Source organism: Melopsittacus undulatus, chromosome 10 (genome assembly GCF_012275295.1).
Source record: "Melopsittacus undulatus isolate bMelUnd1 chromosome 10, bMelUnd1.mat.Z, whole genome shotgun sequence".
Taxonomy (NCBI): Eukaryota; Metazoa; Chordata; class Aves; order Psittaciformes; family Psittaculidae; genus Melopsittacus; species Melopsittacus undulatus.
The window spans coordinates 5322058-5346227 of NC_047536.1; the positions used below are offsets into that span (position 1 = coordinate 5322058).

At 50.4% G+C, this 24170-nt stretch overlaps 3 protein-coding genes across 3 annotated transcripts; all 3 read right to left on the reverse strand.

Annotated features, from left to right (window-relative positions):
* Nucleotides 1-28: 28 nt before the first annotated feature.
* LOC117436745 (protocadherin gamma-B1-like) lies at nt 29-8880 on the reverse strand. Its single transcript, XM_034066954.1, is given in 4 exon segments — nt 29-148; nt 6444-8380; nt 8383-8452; nt 8455-8880. Coding segments are annotated over 4 exon segments (2520 nt in total). The 5' UTR covers nt 8848-8880.
* A 77-nt stretch (nt 8881-8957) lies between these two features.
* On the reverse strand, nt 8958-13998 carry LOC117436746 (protocadherin gamma-A2-like). Its single transcript, XM_034066955.1, is given in 7 exon segments — nt 8958-9135; nt 10175-10255; nt 11556-11634; nt 11690-11960; nt 11998-12061; nt 12063-12366; nt 12369-13998. Coding segments are annotated over 7 exon segments (2607 nt in total).
* Nucleotides 13999-18212: 4214 nt separating this feature from the next.
* Nucleotides 18213-23285, reverse strand: LOC101870376 (protocadherin beta-15-like). Its single transcript, XM_031045346.2, has one exon. The coding sequence runs from the start codon at nt 23279-23281 to the stop codon at nt 20840-20842; it is 2442 nt and encodes an 813-aa protein (XP_030901206.2). The 5' UTR covers nt 23282-23285; the 3' UTR covers nt 18213-20839.
* Nucleotides 23286-24170: the final 885 nt, after the last annotated feature.

The window sequence follows — 24170 nt, forward strand, 5'->3', positions numbered from 1 at the left end:
CCCGACCACTGCTCCTATTTTGGCTTCCTTACGACTCCCTGCCCGTGTCGCCGGTGCCGGCTACTGCCGCCTGCCCCTTCCGTTTCACTGCAGCACGGCTCTGCACCTCAGAGACGCTCACTGACAGCCCAGCGGCCGGCACAGCCGGCTAGGGAGAGACCGAGCCGTGCCGCAGCGGGTGGGGCTGCCGGCAGCGCTCCGACCTTCCTCTCTTTCCTCATCGGTCAACAGCGGCACCCGCAGCCTCCTCCCGGCACTGCAGCATTGCCCACTGGGCTTTGTCTACGGTAAACTCGCGGGGACGGCACAGGCGACACGGAACTGCCATCAGGTCCCTGTCAACGGTGATCTCCTGCCTTGGCTGCTCCCTACACGAGCTCGTCCGTGATCCTCGTGGTGATCCTGCTCAGGCACACACAACACTACTCCCTTGGCTCGGCTACTTCTAATGCATTAAATCCTTTTTTTTTAGATTCAGTACTCTTTTTTTTTTTTTTTTTTTTTTTTTTTTTTTTCCCCCAGGATGACATAAATGTTATAAATTTCTCTTCACATGATATGGAGTTTATTGTGAGCCAATCTGTCCACAGGCACAGTCTCTTCCCTCAGTTGCAGTCTGACATTACAGGTCACACGCTTAGAACTTGGAGCTCCATTCTAGAGTAACTCTGCAACAGGAAGCAATGCACACGTTCTCTGTTCGGGTCCATTAGAAAAAAATAACACCTCTACGCACATAGCACACCCTTAGCATTAAACCCGGATAAAGCACCTGGAATTATTTTTTGGGGGGGGGGGGGGGGGGGGGGGGAAACGAATAGGTAAAGAATTCAGGTTCAGAAAAACAGCCATCGCTTTTCGGATTTAGATTCCATTCTATGCCTCTGTAGAAAAGACAGATGAGGAACGTTAAAAAGGGAACTGCCACCCAGGATGGAAGACAAACCATTAATAACCTCACAAAGAAAACAAAGAAATCAAGCTCAGAGAAAATTAACCCATCCAAATACTGCTGCCGTTTCTGCAACAACCCTGCATCAAAATACAGGAGGACACATCCCTGAAGGGAGGAACATTCATCATGGGTTTTTATGGAGCCACACACCTTTCCTTTGGGAGTCTAGCACTGAAACTGCATTAGCCAAAGCCTTTTTGTTAAACTGACAGCCAAGTCAAAGTCCATAGCTTTGTGAACAAGCGATCTGGAAGGAAAAATCCCAAATGTTAAGCATCGACCCCAGTTTCCTGTCCCATTCTGTAGAGTTAGGGGATCTCACCCTGCACAACGATGATCTGCCTTCACTGCTACTCAGTCATTACACCTCAAAAACCACAATCTTCGTGGTCAGAAGTTCTCAGCTGAACTTGCAACCGATGTCTAGTCAGGAAGTGCCACCTCTATCTGCCTGCTCTGAATGGAAGGAGCTTACCCCATTCCTTCATTCCTTCATGAGCACATGTACCAGCGCTTCTCATTCCCACAACCAGGGCACACAGGTCAAAAAAGACTGAGTTCAGAAAGGCCTTTCAGCACATAATGGGTCTCTTCTTAACCATTACTATTGCACGCAACTTTAAAGAGCACAAGTTTTGTAGAGAAAACTTCCTAGCTGAGTGTGATCGTCTGACAAAGTGCCATCACTAATGTCTTGCTCTGCGTGGAAAACTAAAAAAAAAAAAAGACTTTTTTTTTTTCAGTCTTATGAACACCCATTATCAGCAGAGTTCACCTCGTATGTACCAGCTCATGCAGAGCAAGTTGAAGAGCAAGAGCCTCCCCGCTGAGTCTTAAGGATCCCCCTTCACCATTACTTACTCATAACATTTCAAGTAACATAAACTTTGTAGAGACAACTTCTCAGCACAGCTGTGTCATGCAGAGCTTAAACCATAACAGCATCTCATCGACCAACAGCCTCAAGTCTTCCTACTCAGGGCTTCTCTCATCCATTCTCCAACAACCTGTATTTGTGCTTGGAAATGCCATGACCCAGGGGCAGAGCTTTGAACTTGGCCCTGTTGAACTTCATGAGGTTCTCACATGTTCATCTCTCAAGCCTGTTAAGGTCCCTCTGAATGGCATCCCTTCCCTCCAGCATGTCAAGTGCACCACTTACTTTGGTGTCATAAACAAACTTGCTGAAGGTGCAGTCCATTCCATTGTCCATTGTCATTGACAAAAATGTTGATCAGAGCTGTGACAACAGCAATCCCTGAGGAATGCCACTCATCACTGGTGTCCACATGGACACTGAGCTGTTGACAACTTTTTGAGTGGGACCATCCACCCAATTCCTTATCCACAAAGTGGTCCATCTGTCAAACCCATGTATCTCTAGTGTTGAGACAAAGATCTTGTGTGCAACAGCATCAAATTATTTTCCCAGATCCACATAGATGACATCATTCACTCTGCCTTTATCCACCCATGCTGTAACCTTGTTGTAGAAGACCACCATATTTCTTAGGCACAATTTACAATTAGGGAGGCCATGTTGTCTCTCACCAATCACCTCCTGGTTTTCCATGTGCTTTAGTGAGATTTCCTGGATGATCTGCTCCATTGATCTTACTGGGCACCAATACCTGCTCTCATGTCTGCTCTCCTGAAGTCCAGGGTAGCCAGCTTGCTGTGGGCCCTTCTCACCATGTAAGGATCTCAAACTCCAGCATTTCATGATCACTGCAGCCATGGCTGCCCTCGAGCTTCATATTCCCCACCAGCACCTCTTTGTTGGTGAGGACAAGGTCCAGCATAGGCCTTCTCCTCAATGGCTACTCTGTCCCTTGGAGGAGGAATTTGTCACTAATGCATTTTCCCTGCTCTGTTGACCCCCAATGATATTTGGATGATGGAAGTCCCCCATAAGTAACAGCACTTATGGACATGAGGCTGCTCCTATTTTTCTATAGAAGGCCTCGTCATTCTGGTCTTCATCTTTGGACAGCCTGTAACAGATCCCCACTTCACTGAGAGAAAAGATGAACAGAGAAGGTCTCCTTACCATGGATGATATTTGACTTCTCACCATGTGTATATGACGAGCAAAAGCATTTCTTCCAGTGACATTTTAAAGAAACATGTCTATGAAAGCCTTTACTTTTACAGCTGTAAGCATGAAAAGCATGTATGGGAAAGTAACATTTCTCATCTTTCACACACATTATCAGAGATAACATCCCACATTCAGCTCATCACAATAAGGCAAGAAATTAACACATGCAAAAAGGAAGGGATCACAGCATGCTGTTCTACATTATGTCACTTAGAGAAGGTATATAATCCAGGTATTCAGTAGGCAATGGAAAGACCATTGCCTCCTCTCAAAGCTCCTGTTATGACACATTTCATAAGTACATAATTCAGCTGTTAATAAGAATGCCACAACAACCTACCAACACAAAAGAGACTCCTCATACAGCTGGAATAACATGTCTTCTAGCAAACAGTCTTTGGGAAGATAAAACTCTCAATGTATCTTACTGGGCACTAAAAAGGGAATGAAGCAAACTGAGTCTCTTGTGCCCTTCAACAGCCCCTCAAGCACAGGTCCACAAACTCTCTTCTCCAACCCTTTACAACTTGAGTTCTTTGACCCTCATAATTTGCAAGCACATGACATCCAGGGGACAGTTGCCCAGATCACTTCTTTACCCCATGCACCACCATCATGGCACAGCCTTCACATCAATATCTGATAACAAGGTTTAGGATTCTCCTTTATCTTCATAACAGGCAGACGGACATTGTCAGGGAAACAGTTGTTACCCAGCCCCTTCCTCCACCAGCTACACAGAAAGATCAGAACGTAGGCAAATGCAAAGACATTTCGTTGCTTACCACATTATCATGGAGAAACATAAAGGTTGAGAAGAATAGAAAAAATGAGCACCAGAGTTATACCCGGGATTGTTACTGTTCCGTATGTATAGAGAATCTCACACTAGCCAAGCAAGTTCTGGCTGGGAAGACCCCTGATCCTGTTAAGAGCAAACTTTCATCTGCTAATAATACAATGTGTCAGGAGAGCCATGGGCTGACGGGAAACTAGTATTACACATGGCAGGGGACAAAATGAGAAACGACTTGTCACCTGATAAAATACAAAGCTCTGCACTAAGAAAAGTCCTGCTACCAGCAATAAAGATAACAAAACTACCACCTGGGATAGAAGGAGGAAAAAAACAGGCCCAAAACCAAACCCCAAACAAACAATCCAACCAAAATAAAAGCCCAAACCAAAGAGAAATAACTGCACAGAGAAACAGTGCCTGTACAAATTAACCTATCCTATTTCTACCACAGTTTCTGCAGAAGCCTTACCCCAAAACATGGGTGACACTCTTCCCCTTTATCAGGGAGGAACAACCCGTAACTGCCCCTTTCATTGAGAAACCATGCATATTTCAGAAAGGAAAAATTTCCAACATGAAGCATCAACCCCCATTTGCCCAATTGCATCATGTAGAGTCTATGATTTTAATTCTAAATATTAAGGATCCGTTAATGACTCATAACATTTCAGACAATAGAAGCTTCATAGAACATGCTCCTCAGCTGAGCCTGAATGTGTGATGAACTAAAACAAATGTTCACCACACCTCTACCATTTTGAAGAGCCATCACTGACCACATGCCGTGATTGTAAATGAAAATAATTTTATTGGTTGGGTTTTTGTGGTTTGTATTTTTTTTTGTGTGTGTGTGTGTGTGTGTTTTTTTTTCTGCCTTGTGAACACCCAGCATCAGCAGAGCTCATTTCAAATAAGACCTTACCACAGGACTAATGTTTTATTTAGCATAAGTTGAATGGCAGGAACCTCCAACAGAGCCTATGTATGTGATGGCTGTTGACACTGGACCTGCAGTTTTACAGGGTCTCAGCTTTTTCTCAAGCCACTCCCTTTGTGATCCTTGAGGGGATCCTATCGAGACAGAAATAAGAGACCTTCCATGGTTCTGCTACTTTTACCACAAGGAACAATAGTTAAGAAAAGGTAATATAATACAGATATAAAGTTCTCTTCATATGACATACAGAGACTTATGAGCTGTAGCTCACCACAGGCACTTTTGCCATCTACAAGAACAAATACAGCTGTTTCCTCTGGAATTATTTTCCTTTCCCTGCACTCCGGAGACTGCTCTGGACCACCCTGCATTGCTCCCCTTCCGGCCACCATCACCTGCGAATTTTTCATTACAGCCTGACACTACAGGCTGTGCTTAAACTTAGGACACGGTGCTCTGTTCTAGAGTAACTCAGCAGCAAGCAGGGATGTACACACGATCTCTGTCGGGGTCATTAGAAGAAAAAACCCACCAAAACCAAGCAGAAAGCGTTAAACACACGCTAAACATTACATGAAAGTACAGCTCTTTATGGTGTTATAAAAAGAAAAGAGGCTATGACATACAAAACATCACATTTTTTCTTTTTCTTTTTGAGATCAGATTAAGCAACATAAATCCCGTTTAAAAAAAAAAACAGATCAAGAAAGGCAGAAAATGAGGGCACAATAAAAAAGAAATAACTGCACAAATAACTCAGAGCAATAATGCATGGACAAAATTAAGCTGCCATTTCTGCATCAACCTTCCTTCGAAATATGAGAGAGCACATGGCAGAGACGGAGAATCAATATGTTGCTTTTCTAGTCATGGAGCCACATGCACGTTTCCTTTGGGAGTCCAACACGGAAACAGCATTAACAAAGGCGGTTACGTTCAGCTGTCACGCAGGCGCAAGCCCATCGCTTTGGGAAAAAGCAGTCAGGGAGGAAAAATTTTCTACACCAAATGTCAACCCCATTTTCCCGACCCTGCCATGCTGATTTCGAGGATCTTATTCTGCCCGGCGAGAATACACTTTCACCATTACATTTCCTGAACACAAGATTAATAGAAAACACTCCTTAGCTGAAGCTAAGCCTACAACCACCAAGAAGTGAAACCGCAAGCTGCCTGACTCCAAATGAAAGGGGGTTGCCTTGTTCCTTCTTTCCTTCAAGGACTCATGGAGCAGCCATCCCCGTTCCTCCACCCCGCGAAACCCGGCAGAAAAAGGACAGAGGTTCAGAAAGACACAAAGATCATCAGAACACAAAGAGTTCCTCTGAACCATGATTAACGCATATTACTTTCTAAAGTGCAAATTTCGTAAATTTCTCCACTGAAACTCAGCTCCTGATGAACATAGACATACCATCATCGACTTATTACTACCAGTGGAAAACTACACAAACGCAAGAGAAAAATCTCTCTCCTGGTGACACGGGAAGTGCCAATCCACAGTGCCTGCTACCATAAAAAGCCACGAGACAGCGCTCGTGGAAACGGAGATCAGCACGAGGAGCCTCCTCGCAGGCAGGGCTATGACGAATAACGGCACAGAATCGACTCGGAAAAGAGTCCGAAACAAGGACATCACGGGCTTACATACCTGCGGTGCGTCGGGCTTCGCGGGCGGCTCTCCAGCGCCAGCGCTGCTGATCAGGCTCTGCTCCCCGCAGGGCTCAGCGCCGAGAAGCTCCTCCACGGGCAGGCTGGGAAGCGGCGGCGGTGGCCAAGCGGTCTCGGCGACGGCGCGCCCGGGCGCCACGCACAGGTTGTAGGAGTAGGGCAAGGTGCCCTCGCAGAAGTCGGCAGGGAAGGCGGCGCCAGCGGTCCCGGAGAAGCGCTGCGCACCCAGGCAGTGCAGCACAGCGGGCGGCCCGGCACGGCGGCCCCTTGCCAGCACGGCCAGCGCCACGCTCAGCAGGAAGAGAGCGGACAGGAGAGCCAACGCCAGCACGAGGGAGAACTGCAGCTCCGCCGCCGAATCGGCGCCCGCCGCCCGCTCGCTCAGCTCCGGCAGCGCCTCCTGCAAGCTCTCGGCCAGCACCACGTGCAGCGTGGCCGTGGCCGACAGCGCCGGCTGCCCGTGGTCCTTCACCACGGCCACGAGCCTCTGCTTCGCCGCGTCCCTCTCCGACACGGCCCGCGCCGTGCGCACCTCGCCGCTGTGCAGCCCCACGCGGAACAGCGCCGGCTCTGAAGCCTGCACCAGCTCGTACGACAGCCAGGCGTTGCGGCCCGCATCCGCGTCCACCGCCACCACCTTGGCCACCAGGTACCCGGCCTCGGCCGACCGCGGCACCATCTCGAACGGGGCTGCTACTGAGGCTGCAGCCTGGCCTGTCCCCGAGCCCGCCACCGCCGGCCACAGCACCCGCGGTGCGTTGTCGTTGCGGTCCAACACGAAGACGCGCACCGTCGCCGTCGAGCTCCGCGCAGGTTCCCCGCTGTCCTGCGCCCGCACCACCACCGCGAACTCGCGGCACTGCTCGTAGTCGAAGGAGCGCTGCGCGTACACTGCGCCGCTCTGCGCCTCCACCGACACGTACGGCGCCGCGCCCGCGCTGCCGCCCTCCATCGAGTACCTCACGCGCCCGTTGCTGCCTTCGTCCGCGTCCCGCGCGCTCACGTGCAGCACCAGCGCCCCCGCCGCGTTGTTCTCCGCCACGTAGGCGCTGTAGGCGGCCTCCTCGAACACCGGCGCGTTGTCGTTCACGTCCGACACCTCCAGCACCAGCACCGTGCTGCTCGAGAGCGCCGGGCTGCCCCCGTCCCTGGCCCTGATTGTGATATTGTAAGCAGAGATCTTTTCTCTGTCCAAGGCACTGGCTATTATTAGTTTATAGGTGTTCCCTGATGACGATTCTAGTCTGAAGGGCATACCGCCGTCAATGTTGCAGCTCACTTTTCCGTTATCTCCCGAGTCTCTGTCGCGGACATTGACCACAGCTACAACTGTGCCCGGGACCGAGTCTTCGGGTATAGGATTCAAGATAGGCAGGAGGGAAAGTGTTGGTGCGTTGTCGTTCGCATCTAGAATGTTTATGTGGACTTTGGCATGAGCACTCAGTCCACCCCCATCCTTGCCTTCAACACTCGCTTCATAGTATTTTCCTTCTTCATAATCTAAGTGGCCTGTTAACTTCACGTCTCCTGTTCTCGAGTCTAGACTGAAGAGCTGGCGAGCACCGTTTGCAATGTCACTGAAAGTGTAGGTAATTTCTGCATTTGTACCTTCGTCTCTATCGGTAGCTTTCACCTGAAAAGCTAAAGAGCCCTCTGGCAGGTTTTCCTGAAGTTGAACCTTGTAGACCTCTTTGGTGAATACCGGCGGGTTGTCATTTGCATCTGTCACAGAAATATTAATCTGGGCGGTCCCAGATCGGACTGGATTCCCACTATCCACAGCCGTCAATATCAAAAGGTGATTTCTCTGTTTTTCTCGATCTAAGCTTTTCTCCAATACCAGTTCCGCATATTTCGTCCCGTCAGGACTCTCCCTTACTACAAGAGAGAAGAGAGGGTTGGGGGTAAGTTGGTAGTTTGTAATGAGTTAGTTCCGATGTCGGGGTCTCTGCCACTGCCTAGGGGGAAACCTGGCCCCAGGAAGCGGTGGACTCGATCACTTCTATGTCAACAAATTCCCTGTCAAACTGTGGAGCATTGTCGTTGATATCCTGGATAGTAATGCCAACATGAAAGATATTGAAAGGGTTTTCCACGACAGCCTCCAAATTGAGGACACAGGGTGACACGGCCCCGCAGATGTTCTCTCGATCTATCCTATCCTTTACCCGCAGATTTCCACTCTCTTCCCCGAGGTTGAAGTATTGCTTTTCGTCACCAGAGACTATCCGCAGCTTGCGTGCCGGCAACTCCGCCGGGCTCAGACCCAGGTCCCGTGCCAGCGGCCCCACCAGCGAGCCTCTGCCCAGCTCTTCAGGGATGGCGTAACGGAGCCTCTCCTGCGCTGCCCGGCAGCACAGCGGCAGCAGCGCGATCAATAGCATGATCCACCCGGTGGCTGCCTTGCCCTGCGCTGACGGTCTCACCTTCATCCTTCGCTTTGGTGAAGAGGATTCTGCAGACGACTTTAAATTAGGCTTTCCGAGCAGCTGAATCAGTACCCGAGAGAAATAAATATAGGAAATCCCTGTTGCTGCGCGGAGGACTGGTTGAGTCGGGCTGTTCCTGTTCTCCGCTCCCGGCAGAACGGCACTGCAGATCGGAACCGGGGAGGGGCCGACTGCTGAGCGGCTTCTCCGACTTGGCCAACAGTGACACCCTGAGTCCGTACTCTAGAACAGCAAGGACAGAGAGGGAGAGAACACCCCAAGGTGCTGCCAAAAACGTCCTAATATCGGACTCACAGCCGGGTGGGAAAGTATAAATGTCAGTAATGAGAAATAGAAAACGTGCTGAAAAGGTGCGTCTAGGAATTCCCACTGCCTGAATTCCTTACGCTTGCAAGTCTTCTGCAGCCGAAATCCTCCACCATTGCTGGATGTGAGGCAAGGTCTCTAGCTCTGATCTCCAGGGTGCTGCACGGGGTTGTCCCGCTGCCACCTCCTCCCCACTGTGAAAGAAGCAGCAGGATGGGATGAAAGCTGAAGCCCCGGGTATCCCAGACCCAGATTAAACCACAGAACTCACACCAGACCCACCAGAGCAGTCTCTTTTGACATTCTATGCCCCGCACCACCATGTCAGTACAATCCAATCCTTAATTTCTTACATCTCTCTGACAGACCACGTCCTTACCTCCTAAGCCGGCCATTACTGCAGTGGGTCTCAAACCTTAAGAATATTTCCTGGCAAATGTCGACGGCGGTTACCATTGCTTGAACAAGCCAAGAGAAAACAGAGAGTTCCCTCACAAATAAGCATGGTATCTCATCTGTACATTAAAACCTCGTCTCACTTACCGGGGAAAAAAAAAAAAAAAAAAAAGGAACAACCCATATGCCCGAAGAGTGTATCACCACAGCCGCTTATACAGAAGGAACGACTAGAAAAGTTCCTGCATTACCTACACCAGTCAGCTGGAAGACCTCCTCCCCTTCTCAATAAAGTGTTAGAAAATGTGTTTTACTGCTGACTCTGGCCATTTAGCCAGAGGAGAAATCCTTCCCTTACAGCTACACTTATACATGACTCACGGTGACTAATAACCTATCTGAACGAGAAGCTGGTTTTAATGTGTCAGGAGTCAAGTGGTAGCAAACAGGTGAGCATCTTTACATGAGGTCAAGGGAAGGATGTAGATACATGTATAGGGACCTCGGGACTCCGCACACACTGAGGCACACAGCCTTCTGCCCTCCCCCTCCCACCCACCCCACCTTCCCCCACCGCTGTTTCAAGCAGAGATTGATGTCTCCTAGTTCCAGGATTTTCTCTTCCCCCTTGTGCCTGGGTCTACGGGACACAACACAGTTAAGCCCCAGAAGGTCGGCAGCTAAGAACCAGCCTGCATCAGAAAGGGAAACACTTTCTTCTCACATGCATATTCCATGTAAGTTTGTGTCTGATGGATGGCAGCAAACGGGGTAACATCCACAAGGTTAGTTTATGTGTGGCATATTTTGTGTCTCAGTTTACATTCTCACCACACACAAAAGCGTCAGTCATGATGTTTCATCAAGATCTAGAATCACCACAAAAAACCGCTGTGCAGATTTGCACCACGAACCTTATAGTACGATTTTCTCTCGACTTGAAAACAGTAATTTTTGTGACATGAGTTCATTTCGTTTCCCATGCAACGATACAACGTATCGCGAATTTAAATAGGAGAATAAACAACAATAGAGCGACCTAATATTATCCATTGATTCTATTACTGAAGTCCAAAAAGGCTATCCAAGCCATGCTGAAAGATCAGTAAGGAAAGAAATAAGGCAAGCCACTTCCAAGACAGACTCTTTGGTAGACGTGCTTTCAGAACAGAATGGTGTGCTTGGCAGGAAAAATAAGTTTTAATAATATAAGAAAACCAAGAAATAAAATATTTTTCATTCTCAAAACAGCTAGCATTCTGAAATTACACACAAGACAGTCTGTGTTTTAAAATATTTTAAATCTGTATTCTAGTAAATATACACTATTTTAATGTCTACGTTTGCACACTAATTGGTAACATTAGTTATATCGAATCCAAAGGTGAAGTCACAAAACCCACCATTGGGAAAAAAATCAGAGGGATTTTTCTCCATGTAATGCGAATCAACTCATAGAACTTTGAGCGTCCTTAAATGGGATTAACTAATTTTGTTAGAGGTAGATTTGCAAGTAACCTGGGATTTCAAAGTTGATGGCTTTGGGAAAGCAAGGTGGACCAATTCTACTAGCACAGGAGAGCTGATAGAGCACAGCAATGAAATTCTGGGAGCTTCGTACTTGAAAGTGTGTAAACAATTTCAAGGAAGTGTCAGAGGAAGCCCTAGACTGAAATTTGCTTGTGCATCTGCACATGCCATGGAACCTTCCACCATTAGAGAAAGTCAGATGTGATGAGATTCGACTAGCTGGTAGGGAACATGGCACATGAAAAACACAGAGCAGACTCAGCACACTTCAGATGATGAGATTCAAGAGCTACCAGCTATCGTAAAACATGATTTTGAAAACTGGGAATAGTGCAATTTGAAATATCACTGGACACCTTAAGAATCCTAAAGCACCTGTACACAGAAAAAAGTTAAAAAAATTAACATACCTGAAAGCAAACTTGGCCATCATTCCCGTCAACGTGATCTCCGCTAGGTACGAGATCACCCGAAGCCTCAGCAGGTGGCCTGGCCGGGAGGGTGTCACAGCAGCTCCCCGCTGACAAGCGGAGATGGCTCTTGCGCGAATCGGCAGTGAGCGACACCTCGTGCGAGTACGACTGCAGGAAGGCGCGGACACCGTCGATACCCACGAAGTGGGAGGCCGGGACACCGCGCAAGGCGGCGCTGCCCGACGCCTCCAGCAGCTGAGAGCGGCGCCAGTGCCGCAGGCGCAGCGCCAGCAGCAGCAGCAGGAAGGCGAAGAAGAGGCAGGACACGGCCGCCACGGCCAGCACCAGCCAGCGCGTGAGGCTGGCGGCCGGCTCGGCCGGCGCCGCCGCCGCGCTGCCCAGCTCCGAGAGCAGCTCGGGCCACGCTCTCGGCCAGCACCACCGTCAGCGTGGCCGTGGCCGACAGCGCCGGCCGCCCGTGGTCCTTCACCACCACCACCAGGCTCTGGCGCGCCGCGTTCGCGGGCCAGCGGGAAGCGCGCCGTGCGCACCTCGCCGCTGTGCAGCCCCACGCGGAACAGCCCCGGCTCCGTCGCCTTGGCCAGCTCGTACGACAGCCACGCGTTCTGCCCCGCGTCCGCGTCCACCGCCACCACCTTGGCCACCAGCACCCCGGGCTCCGCCGACCGCGGCGCCAGCTCCACGCCAGACCAGCCCGAGACCGCTGCAGACGGAGCCGCCGCCGGCGGGTACAGCACCTGCGGCGCGTTGTCGTTCTCGTCCACGATCTCCAGCAGCACTGACACGTGCTGCTCAGCGCCGGCGCTCCGCCGTCCTCCGCCCACACCCACAGCCGCACCTCGCGCACCTCCTCGTAGTCGAACGAGCGCAGCGCGTACAGCGCGCCCGTCTCCGCCTGCACCGACACGTAGGACGAGAGCGGAGAGCCCCGCACCCGCCCCTCCGACAGCCGGTACCGCACGCGCGCGTTCTGTCCCCAGTCCGCGTCTGAAGCCCGCACCGTCAGCAGCAGCGCTCCCACCGCGTTGTTCTCCGGCAGCCGGGTGCTGTAGCGCGCTTCCGTGAACACGGGCGCGTTGTCGTTCACGTCCAGCACCCGCAGTGCCAGCACTGTGCTGCTCTGCAGCGCCGGAGACCCACCGTCCACTGCCCGCACTGTTAGGTTGTACTCTGACACCTTCTCGCGGTCCATCTCCCCCGCCGTCAGCACACTGTAGTAGCTGCCTTGAGAGCTCCGCAGCAGGAACGGGACTCCCCCGTCCAGCGAGAACCGCACCTGGCCGTTCGTCCCCGAGTCCCTGTCCTGCACGTGCAGCAGGGCCACCACCGTCCCCGAAGGCGCGTCCTCAGAGATCTCGCTGAGCGACGACCGCACCGAAATCTCGGGGGCGTTGTCGTTGACGTCTGCCACAGTGATCACGACTTTCGCGGTATCGAAAAGGCCCCCGCTGTCCCTTGCCTGCACGTCTAGTTCGTAGGAGTCATCTTCCTCGAAGTCCAGGGGTCGCACCAAGGTGAGCTCTCCCGTTTCAGAGTCCAGCTGAAACATATCCGATGTCAACTGCATTTCTTTCTTCAATGAGTATTTCACGTGACTATTCAGCCCCTCGTCGGTGTCGATGGCCGCGAGGGTGACGAGGACGGACCCCACGGGCACATCCTCTGGCACACGCACCGTGTACTCTGCCTGGCTGAACACGGGCGCGTTGTCATTGGCGTCCAGCACCGCCACGCGGATACGCACCGTACCCGTCCGCGCAGGCTCTCCCCCATCGCTCGCTCTCAGCACCAGCTCATGAAACGCAGCCTCTTCCCTGTCCAGTACCTTCGCCAGCACCAGCTCTGGACGCTGATCCCCTCCAGGACCCGCCTGCACGGCCAGCGAGAAGTGTTCGTCGCCGCTCAACTCGTAGTGCTGCAGGGAATTCGGGCCCACGTCAGGGTCGTGAGCCCTGGCCAAGGGAAACCGCGACCCCGGGGCTGTCACCTCACTCATTGTCTCCTCCAGCTCCATTTCCTTGAAGCTGGGAGCGTTGTCGTTAACGTCCGTGATCTCCACCTCGATTTCGTAAAACTTCATTTCCCCCTCCACTATCACCTCACAGCGCAGCACGCATTTCTCCACTACCCGGCACAGCTGCTCCCTGTCTATCCTCTCCATCGTCACCAAGTGGCCCGTTTTCTCCTGCAGGGCGAAATACTGCTTCCTACCTTTGCAAACGACTCGGACGCCGCGGTCGCGAAGCCCCCGCAGCTCCAGCCCCAGGTCCTTGGCCACGTCGCCCACGAACGAGCCCTTAGGCAGCTCCTCGGGAACCGAATAGTGCAGCTGCCCCCACGCCGCATCCCACGCCGCCACCAGGACGGTGCACAGCAGGGCTTGATCCCTCCGGCTCCAGCGCCTTCCTTTCTCCGCCATTGCAAAGCTCGGCAGCACTCACCGAAGCCGCTAGCGGGGCACCGCTGCTGCTGCGCTCCTCCCGCCGAGGCTTCTTCTGAACAGCTCGGCTCCTACCGCTCCCACAGCGCTTCTTTCGGGCTCGGATCTTGCAGCCCCGCGGCTCGCTACGGCTCTGCTCTGACGGGCCGCCCCTCTGAGTTCGGCCCATCGCGAGTCAACAGCGACACTCAGAGCCGCAGACAGCAACTGCAGCGCAGCGGCCACGGGTAAGCGGCTCTCCACTCCTGCTCAGCCAGCAGAGCTTGCTAACCTGTGATAACAGGGTTTACAGACTCACTGACTTGCCTGCATTCAGGATAATCTCTCCGATAAGTCCTACCCACCGTATTGCTTCATAGAATTACTGACTGATAGAATAGAATCATAGAATCATAGAATCACAGAATCACAGAATGGTGTAGGTTGGAAAGGATATTTAAAGGTCAAACAGTTTCACCCCACTGTCATGGGCAGGAACACCTTTCACTAGATCAGGTTGCTCAAAGCCCCATCCAACCTGGCCTTGAATATCTTCAGGCATGGGGTATTTACCACCTTGCTGGGAAACTTGTAGTGTTTCACCACCTGCATTGTAAACAGTTTCTTCCTTATGTCTAGTCTGAATCCACTCTCTTTCAGTTTAAATCTATTCATCCTTGTCCTGTCACAACAGGCCCTGCTAGAAAGTCTGTCCCCATCTTTCTTACAAGCTCTCTTGAATTATTGAAAGTCCACAATAAGGTACCCCCAGAGCTGGATGCAATGCTCCAGGTGGGGTGTCACCATGGCGGAGGACAGGAACAGAATCATCTCCCTTGACCTGCTGGCCATGCTGCTGCTAATTCATCCAAGGATATTGGCTTTCTTGGCTGTGAGAATGCATCACTGGCTCATGTCCACTTTTGTATTCACCAGTACCCCCAAGTCCTTCTCTGCAGGGCTGATGTCAACCTCTTCATCCCAGAACCTGTATTGATACTGGGGGTTGCTCCATGTCACAGAATCAATAAACTGAGGCTAAACAAAATGTATTGTTCAAATTCAAAGCTTCACCCACATTAACTACAGATTCGAGATGTCACATGAATTCATTACTAAACTGCCAGTTCTTAAACTTTAGGGCCAAATGATCCAAAATGCACTATCACTTACCTAAAAATGGAGGACTCTCAGTCAGAAGGAGTTACTTTGGATAGTGTCCTCCTCATTGGCTCAGGATCCCAACTTCCTTGCCCCTGTGCTTGCAACCATGTGGGTGGAACAAGAGGGAACAACAGCTGAGCATGCAGGAAGCTTTCCCAGGATTTCAGCAATGAGGGAAGCTTCCATGGGCTTTTTCCAAGTCTTTGTCAAGGCTTTCATCAGCGCAGGTGTCCCTGCCACACTCTGACCCAGGTGCAGAATTTTACATTTGACCTTGTTAAACATCATGATATTCGAGCTTATCCAGCTCCCTCTGAATGGCATCCTGTCCCTCAGGTGTATGAACTACACCATCAGATCTTGTGTCATCTGCAAATATGCTGAGGGTGCACTTGATCACACTGCCTGTGTTGCTGATAAAGATATTAAACTGTACTTGTCCCCATATGGACCCTGGAGGCACACTGCTCATCACTGATTTCCATCTGGACATTATGCTGTAGAATATCCAGCCAATTCCTCAACCACTAAACAGTCCATCTGTCAAATCCACCTGTCTCCAGTTTAGAGAGATGATGTTGTGGAGGACTGTGTCAAAGACCTCACAGGAGTCCAGATAGATATATTTCCTTTGCTCACTGATGTAATGAGTGTCATAGAAGGCCATTATGCTGTTCAGGCAAGCCTTGCTTTTGGTAAAACCACGTTGGCTGTCTCAGATCATTTCCCTGTCCTCCATGTGCCTTAACACATTTTCTAGTAGGATCTGTTACATAATCTTCCAAGGTACAGAGGTGAGGTTGAGGGCACTAGTTCCCAGGGTCCTCCTTTCAAATATTTTTAAAAATAAGTGTGATATTTACCTTTTTCTAGGCACTGAGGACTTCACCTGCCTGCCACGACTTTTGAAATATCATGGAGTGGCTTGTCTACATCAGCCAATTCCCTCAGAACCTTGAGATTCATCTCATTAAGTCCCATAAACTTGTGTATGTTCCAGTTCCTCTGGTGGTGTCAAACCTGATCTTCTCTTACGGTGGCAGAGGAAGGACTTTGTTCCTGCCGAAGAAGCCCTTCACACTATTCTTTGAATCCCTTGAAAAGCTCAGCTTCAGCCATGCCTTGGCCTTCCTGACTCCACCCCTACACTGTGTCCCTAGACTCTTCTCAGGATACCTATCCCAGCTTCTGCTGCCTGTGCATTTCCTTCTTGCCCCTTAGTTTCACTGACAAGTCTTTAGTGAGCCATGTCAGTCTCTTGCCTTCCATTCCATGCCTTCCATACTGGTTTGGAACATCACTCCCCCAACCTTCCTGCTTTGTAGAGGTCTTTGCACATCCAGGTTCCCTGGGAGGGTAGGGGCCAGGTTGCCCCCTGTCTGGAGATAATTGGGCCCCATCACAGCCAGATTTCTTATGTGTGGGGACTGAGAGGTCTTGCACTCTGTGGAAAGTGTCCTTACAGATCTGTCAGCTGTATTATGCTCCTTTGTCTATAGTTTTTCATGGGGTTTACCCCTTGAAAAGTGGAAAGTGTGTTTTCTAAAATACAGGGACATGACTTTACTCTTCACCTGACTCACACCCCTCAAGACTGCAAAACCAACCAGTGTGTGACCACTGCAACCCAGACTGTCTCCAATCTTGATGTCTTGGATTAGCTTGCTTGTGCTGGTCACCAACAGGTCCAGAAATGCATCTCCTCTGGTAGGACTGTCTCCTACCTGAACTAAAAAGTTGTCCATCCTAAGGGACACTTTTGATGAGCCCCTCAGGAAAGCTCAGCACTTTGTGCAGGTTCTCCAGTGCAGAAAAGAGCATTTCCCTGTCTCATTCTGAGGTGTAAATCCTCAAGTTATGCAGCGCATCAGACAACCAGACCCTCTGGCTGGCACAACCTGAGAAGATGCAGTTTTACACCAGGAGGTGCTGGCTCCTTGTATCTCTGGAAGAGACACACACCAACTCTCTCAAATGTCTTTTACAACTCTGTTTGTTATAGTTGTCACCATTGGAGGAGATAAGCAACCATAATCCCATGTCCCTTTAGATGTGGAGAACCCTGAGCAGAGTAGCTAGAGGACTCCAGCGACACAATGCCAGGCAGGCTGCTCTCAGAGAAGAGTGACCCTGTTTCAATTCTTCAATCCTTCTTAGGGCTTTCCTGCAAGACAGAAATTTCTACTAATTGTTTCTCTTGCCTCAGGAAAAGAAATTCCTATGCAGCCTCCTTGCTTGCAGGTGGCTTTCTCACCAGTAGCAAGTGCAAGCTGCCTGCAGGTTCCTCTGTTAACATGAACTGTCTGTGGAACAGGGATTTATGCTATAGAAGACAACACAGGATGGCCTAAGCCTGTGCCTTCCAAAGTCAACTGGACAATGGATCACTCAGTCCCTGATGTACAATGGTCTTCCAGTCAGCATCCCTACACTAGCCTGTTGTCAGGACTTACCTTTTTATCAGGACCGTGTGGAAGGGAGACTGTAATCCTCTGTATTTCTCAAGAGCAACGCCTCTTCCTGGTCACTGTGTTTGCTCACCAAACACCTACCTTCTGGAGCTCCCCTGAACTCTTACCAAAGGAACAGGGATGTCATCTTTGTGACATCCATCTTCTGAAATTCCTACAACTACAGTCTCACAAACAGTTTATGCTGTAAAGCTTTCCAGTTGCCATCTGCAGCTGGGGCTATCAGAAGAGTTGGTAAGATCACTCTTGCTATATCCCTCTTTTGTAGAGGCCTTTGCATACACAGGTGCCCCAGGAAGCTAAGGGAGAGGTTGCCCCAAACTGGATACAACTGTGCCCCATCACACAGGTGGTCAGTACTGAGGAGATCTGTAGAGACCTGACAGAGGCCTGACACCCTCCTCCCCACAACTTTCCTAAAGGTTGTGCTGGCAACATCTCCCAGTTCAAGAATTTTACCCACTCAACCTTAACTCAGCCAAGGGAAAACGTGAAAAATACTCCTGACCCTTTAGAATCTGTGACAGAACTTTCCCAGAAAGACCAGCTCTACAAAGACAATTGTCTCTACACAAAGCATTTGGGTGTTCTCTTTATTTTGCTTTTACATACAAGGGTCTCTCGTGTTACAACAGCACAGCTTATAACTGCAGCACAACATGTGAGGGTTTCCAAATATCCTATCATGCTGCTTTCATTCAAGCAGTCTTTTATTATACATGGGGTGACAGTCCTTCTTAAGAAGAAGAGGCAAGAAAATGTTCAAATACAGTCCACAGAGTAGAAAAAGAAAAAAAAGGAAAATGTGAATGCTCTAAGAAAACACACAGAAAATCACAGCAGGACATCTTTTCACTCCCACCATGAAGCCTCTAAATTCAGCAACAATACTGCTAAGACCAAATCCAATGCCCCTCTTCTGAGTTCATCTAAATTTCACCTTCAGAACTGGCAGCTAAGCCAAAGTTCTTACTGTCTGCAATCCACCCAACGACAAGGAACATGTTCTCACAACTCTATATGGTTACAGTCTATTAGAAGGCAATTCCACTGTGCCAAAATTCGAGCATGTGGGGCAGAAAAGCAGCTTGGCCAAATAGGGAACTCCTTGTGGAGCTCCAGAGGAGAAAGAAATTATATGATCTCTGGAAGTAAGGTCAGGATATGCAGGAAGTTTGCAGAGCTGTGGTTCATATATGCAGGGAGAAGGCATGAAAGGCCAAAACACATTCAGAGTTGAAACTGGCCACTGTTGAGCAAGAGGACTTTGACAGAAAACAGACTGGTACTTGAAGATCACACCCTGACTAACAGGGACAAAAAGAGAGAGTTGGAGGTGTTCAATGCATTTTAATTAAATTGTTAGTCCCTAGGGCTACCTGGTCACCTGAGACAGAGGACCACAAGCGTGGGAACACTGAGTGACTCCATTTGTACACCAGCTGTATGGACAAAATTCCATGGGACGTGATGGGATTCTGCCCAAAGCACTGAAGGAGATGACACAAGTTACAGCAAGATCCCTCTCAATCACCTACCCAAGGTCTCAAGAGTTTGGGGAGGTCCCTGGTGACTGGAAACTAGCCAATGTTCTTCTAGTCTTCAAGAAAGGCATGAGGAAAGACACAGGCAACTACAGACCTGTTGATTTCACCTCAGCTCCTGTAAAAATCATTAATAAGGTCATACTGGATACTACTGAAACTCATTTAAAGAACAATGGAGTCATCAGACATAGTCAACATGGGTTCCCCAACAGAAAGTTCTGCTTATGATAAGGTCACCTGTGAGATGACTGGGTTTGTGGTGAACTGGGTAAAGAACTGGCTGAAGGCCAGGGCTTGAAAGGCTGCAGTAAATGGGGCTAAATCTGTCTGGTGACAGGCACCAGCAGTGTTCCTCATGGTTCAGTTTTAGGCTTTTCAATGTACTTATCAGTGATCTAGATGCAGGAGTTGAATGGATCATAAAAAACTCCTTTAATGATACTAAACTGGGAGGTGCAGTTGACTCTCCTGAGGGTCAAGATGCCATGCAGAGGTATCTGGATAGATTGAGACATTGTGGGAATCGTTAATGGCAGAAAATCTAACAGGTTGGTATAGGAAAACCTCTGCCCCAGGTATTAATACAAATCAGGCAAGGAGAGGCCCAAAGGAGGTGATTATTCCAGCCACAACAGTTCAAAGCCATGACAGCTAAGGTTTAGACTACACATTTAGGAAGCATTTATTTCCTGACAGCGTTGTCAAACACTGGAACAGGCTTCCTGCAGAGGTGGTCAATGCCCCAAGCCTCTCAGTGTTTACCAGACATTTATAAAATGCCCATAAAAACATATGTTAACTTCCGGTCAAACCTGAATTGGTCAGTCAGTTGGACTAGATGATCAGTTTACAACTCAAATACTACTAATCTGTTCTGTTACATTACATTCTAACCCAACACTCTTTGTGGTGCTGTATTTCAGAGGCAATCCCAAGGAGAGTAAGTTCTCTTTACAGGCCAAAGGAAGATCTCATGCATTTTGCTGCTCTCCCCTAAATATCAGACAGCTACACTTAAGGGGTCAAAATATACTTCTTGCCTGCTGATACGGAATTGTGCACATCACCATATTTAGATGTGAGCAACTCTACTTCACTGGGCAGCACTGATGCAGCATATAGAGACATAAAAAAGTTGTATGGACAGAAACAGTAAAAGACCCCACCTGTCTCAGGGATGCACAAAAAGGACCCAGAAAAGAAAAAGGCTTTTGTTCATAACACATTGTCACATGGTACTCACAATTTCCTTGCTTTCCTGATGTACAAAAAGGGCAACATGCATTTCAGTAAGGATGTGATTTCTCTGCCCATCCATGCCATTATGTTACAGTACTTCCTCTTGTGTCTGTTGTTCTTGTCAGCAATAGAAACAAGAACTTTTCTGGGCTTTCTGTAACTAACTCCATTCTTAAAGCATTTCAGAAATGGTTCTAACACAGCTGAAACATGCCATTTCCTCAGTAAAGAAGCTTTAGTTTCTTTTGTTTAGTTGTTTTTTTTGTGGGAGAAGTCAGCCTTTCTTCAGACTTTGACTTGGTGAGAGAACACTGATGCCAATTGGAAATACAGATTTTCTCAGGAGGCACCATTATGACATATTGTAGTCTGGATTGCTTCTTATCAAAAGTCATAAAGCCTTTGGCTGTGCCAACACTACTAGTTAAAGGAAAGACTATTGAACTGCTCTGCAGAGAGCACCCCATGGTTGTCTGGTGCCATACTCTCCATGGTGACACAACCACATGAGAAATCTTGCTCATTGTTGGTACCCCCACCTGTGGCATTGAGCTGTGGTGGAAGGCTGGGGAGGATGGGCTTCAGGAACTTGAACTCACTGTTGCCAGAGCCCGTTGTGAGGCTGATCTCATAGCAATAGGCATGGGGCAGGGTCCCTGCAGCACCTGCATCAGCCAGGCTGCTCTGTAAGTTGTTGGCACCATAAAACACATGCCCATCCTTCAGGTCCTTTCTCCTGCACACCTTGTGAATGACAAAGGCTGCTGTGGACACAAGGAAAAGAAGTGAGACAAAGACCAAAGAAATGATTAAATATATTGTAAGGGAGCTGCCCTCATCCTCTGTGGTCAGGCTGCTGTGTGTCAGGTGCACGTCCGAGAAGTCACTGAGCAGGAGTGCACTCATTGCCGCAGTGGCTGACAGTGGTGGCTGCCCACTGTCTCGCACTAGCACTACGAGTTTCTGCTTCACAGTGTCTCTCTCTGTCAATGATCTCCTCAGTCGCACCTCCCCACTTTGGGCACCCACCACAAACAGTCCAGGATCAGTGGCCCTCAGCAAGTGGTACGAGAGCCAAGAGTTCTGCCCTGAGTCAGCATCGATGGCCACAACTTTAGTGATAAGGTAGCCTGCCTCAGCCGAAACGGGCACCAGCTCACTGGATGGAGAGCTGCTGTCCTGTGAGGGGTACAGCACCAGTGGAGCATTGTCGTTTTCATCCTCCACAACAAGACGGACGGTGACATTGGCACTGAGAGGAGGTGACCCCGCATCAGAGGCGCTCACCAGGAACTCAATTTGCCTCACCTGCTCATAGTCCAGGGGCCGCAGCACAAACACATCTCCATTCTCAGAGTTCACAGAGATGCAGGAGCACGAAGGCTGCTCTGTAGGGTGGGCAAGCACCAGGGAATAGGTCACCTTGGCATTAGGCCCCACATCTCTATCTACGGCACAGACGGTTCCAGCGAGCACCGTGGGGACATTGTTCTCACGTACATACATGGTGTATGATGTCTGGTTGAACACAGGTGCATTGTCATTCACATCAGAGATGTCCACTGTGAAGGTCTGGGTGGTTGTGAGAGGAGGTGATCCCGTGTCTGCTGCTGTGACTGTCAGGATGTACCGTGCCATCTCCTCCCTGTCCAGTGCACTCACAGTCACCAGCTCAAAGTAATTCTTATAGGCTGGCCGCAAGGAGAATGACAGCTGGTCCTCAAGGGCACAGGAGATCTTCCCATTGGCACCAGCATCTCGGTCCCTGACAGTAAACAGGGCAACGACTGTCCCAGGCAATGAGTCCTCAGGGAGGGGGCTGTTGAAGGAACTAATCATCACCTCTGGTGCATTGTCATTCACATCCACCACTTCCACCAACACTTTACAGATTGCAGAGAGGCCTCCACCATCTGTAGCTCGAATTTTGAGTTCATGTTTCTCTGCTGCCTCAAAGTCCAGAGGCTTTGTGAGTTTGATTTCACCACTCACGGCGTCAATATTGAATGCTGAGTAGCTCTGGCCCCCTGCTTGGCTGAACTGATAGGAGATTTCCCCATTAACTCCCTCATCCTGATCGGTTGCCACTACTTTGAGAACAATAGAACCCTCTGGTGCATTTTCCAAAATCTGTGCAATATATCGGTCTTGCATGAAGACTGGAGCATTGTCATTTACATCTAGAACGACAACGTGGATTTGGGTGGTTCCACTCTTGGGTGGAGAGCCCCCATCCACGGCAATGAGATTGAAATCCATCTCTGCCTGTTCTTCTCTGTCGAGTGGCTTTTCCAAAACAAGTTCAAAATATTGGTCACTGTCACTTCGACTCCCAAAATCAACACCAAAGTACTTGCTCTCAGGAGCAATGCTGTAAATCTGGATGCTGTTGCTGCCAACATCAAGGTCCTGAGCCCCCTCCAAAGGGAAACGAGAACCGAGGTTGCTCGTTTCTGGGATCTTAAGAATGACCCGCTCCTCCGGAAAAACGGGCGCGTGGTCATTGATGTCCTCCACGGCCACCTCCACCCGAAAGAACTGCACGGGGTTTGCCAGCAGGAGCTCGAAGGGCAGCGTGCAGGTAGCGGACTGCCCGCACAGCTCCTCGCGGTCCAGCCTCTCGGCCACGACGAGGCGGCCGCTGCCCGGGTCTAAGCGAAAGTGCTGCCGGCCGTCCTCCGAGAGCAGGCGGGCGCGGCGAGCCGAGAGCTGCGCCGGGGCCAGCCCCGCGTCCTCCGCCACGTTGGCTACCACGGAGCCGCTCTCGCTCTCCTCGGCTACGGAGTAGCGGATGGGCTCGGCGCGAGCGTGCGGCAGGGAGAGGAAAGCACAGAGACAGAGCACTTGCCTTGCGGTCTCCATGGCGGGGCGGCGGACAGCCTCTGTGTCGGTGATGGCCCGCCGCAGTCTTCCGCTGCAGGCGGCGCCCGGCAGCAGCGCGGAGAGCGGGCACCTGCCTTCTCTCCGAGTCTGTTAGCTCTTGGAGCGCGGCCGCCGTGTCCCGGTAGCGGACGACTCGGGGCACCGTTTTCCACCGCTTGCTGTCGTGCGCCGCTGCTGCTCTGCTGGGTTTGGCTCCGCTATGCTCGACCCTGGGTTCTTTCAGCAGACCTAAGTTGGGCTCAGCCTTCTTCCATCCCTAAGCTGCTGTGCATCGTCTTGGCCGGCAGCACCACCCTGCGGCCCGAGGCAGGACTGCGCTCTCTGCCTCCGCCCGCTTCCCGCGCTGTCGGCTGTCCCAGACACTCGGACTCGTGGTCCCACGGACGGCTGCCGGTCGAGTCTTCGGCAGGACACGAGCACACTGCGCCGTAAACGGCAGAGCGGGATAGGAGGGCCGAGAGCCCCGCGGGGCTGCCACTACATCCTAGGGCTCTGGCATGTCCTGCAGCTGCCCCGCGGCTTCCTTCGTTGTCCAGTGTCTGCTCCGGCGAGGTCCCGCCGCACAGCAGGACAGCCCCAAAGGCGAGGCAGGACACGCAGGAGAAGACAGCGCTGGCGAGAGGCGGCGGAGAAACCGTCCAGCTGGGCGATGCCGAGGGTGGCGTTGCTTGCAGAAGCACGGGACGTGCCGTGTCCCAGGGTAGTCTCTCTGACTACTCCTTCCCATCGCACTGCTTCCTAAAGCAGGCGTCTCCGAGGAGCTCTAGGGATAGTTCAGCAGTGTGTGCAGTCCTTCCAGTGCAGAAAGTTGCCTTTCCCCGTCTCATTTAGCAAAACTGTAAAAAACTCTTTAGTTATGCACTGCTTC

Bases quoted from the DNA above. Each gene is read 5' to 3' on its own strand.
- LOC101870376 (XM_031045346.2), bottom strand. From the start codon at position 23,281: ATGGAGACCGCAAGGCAAGTGCTCTGTCTCTGTGCTTTCCTCTCCCTG.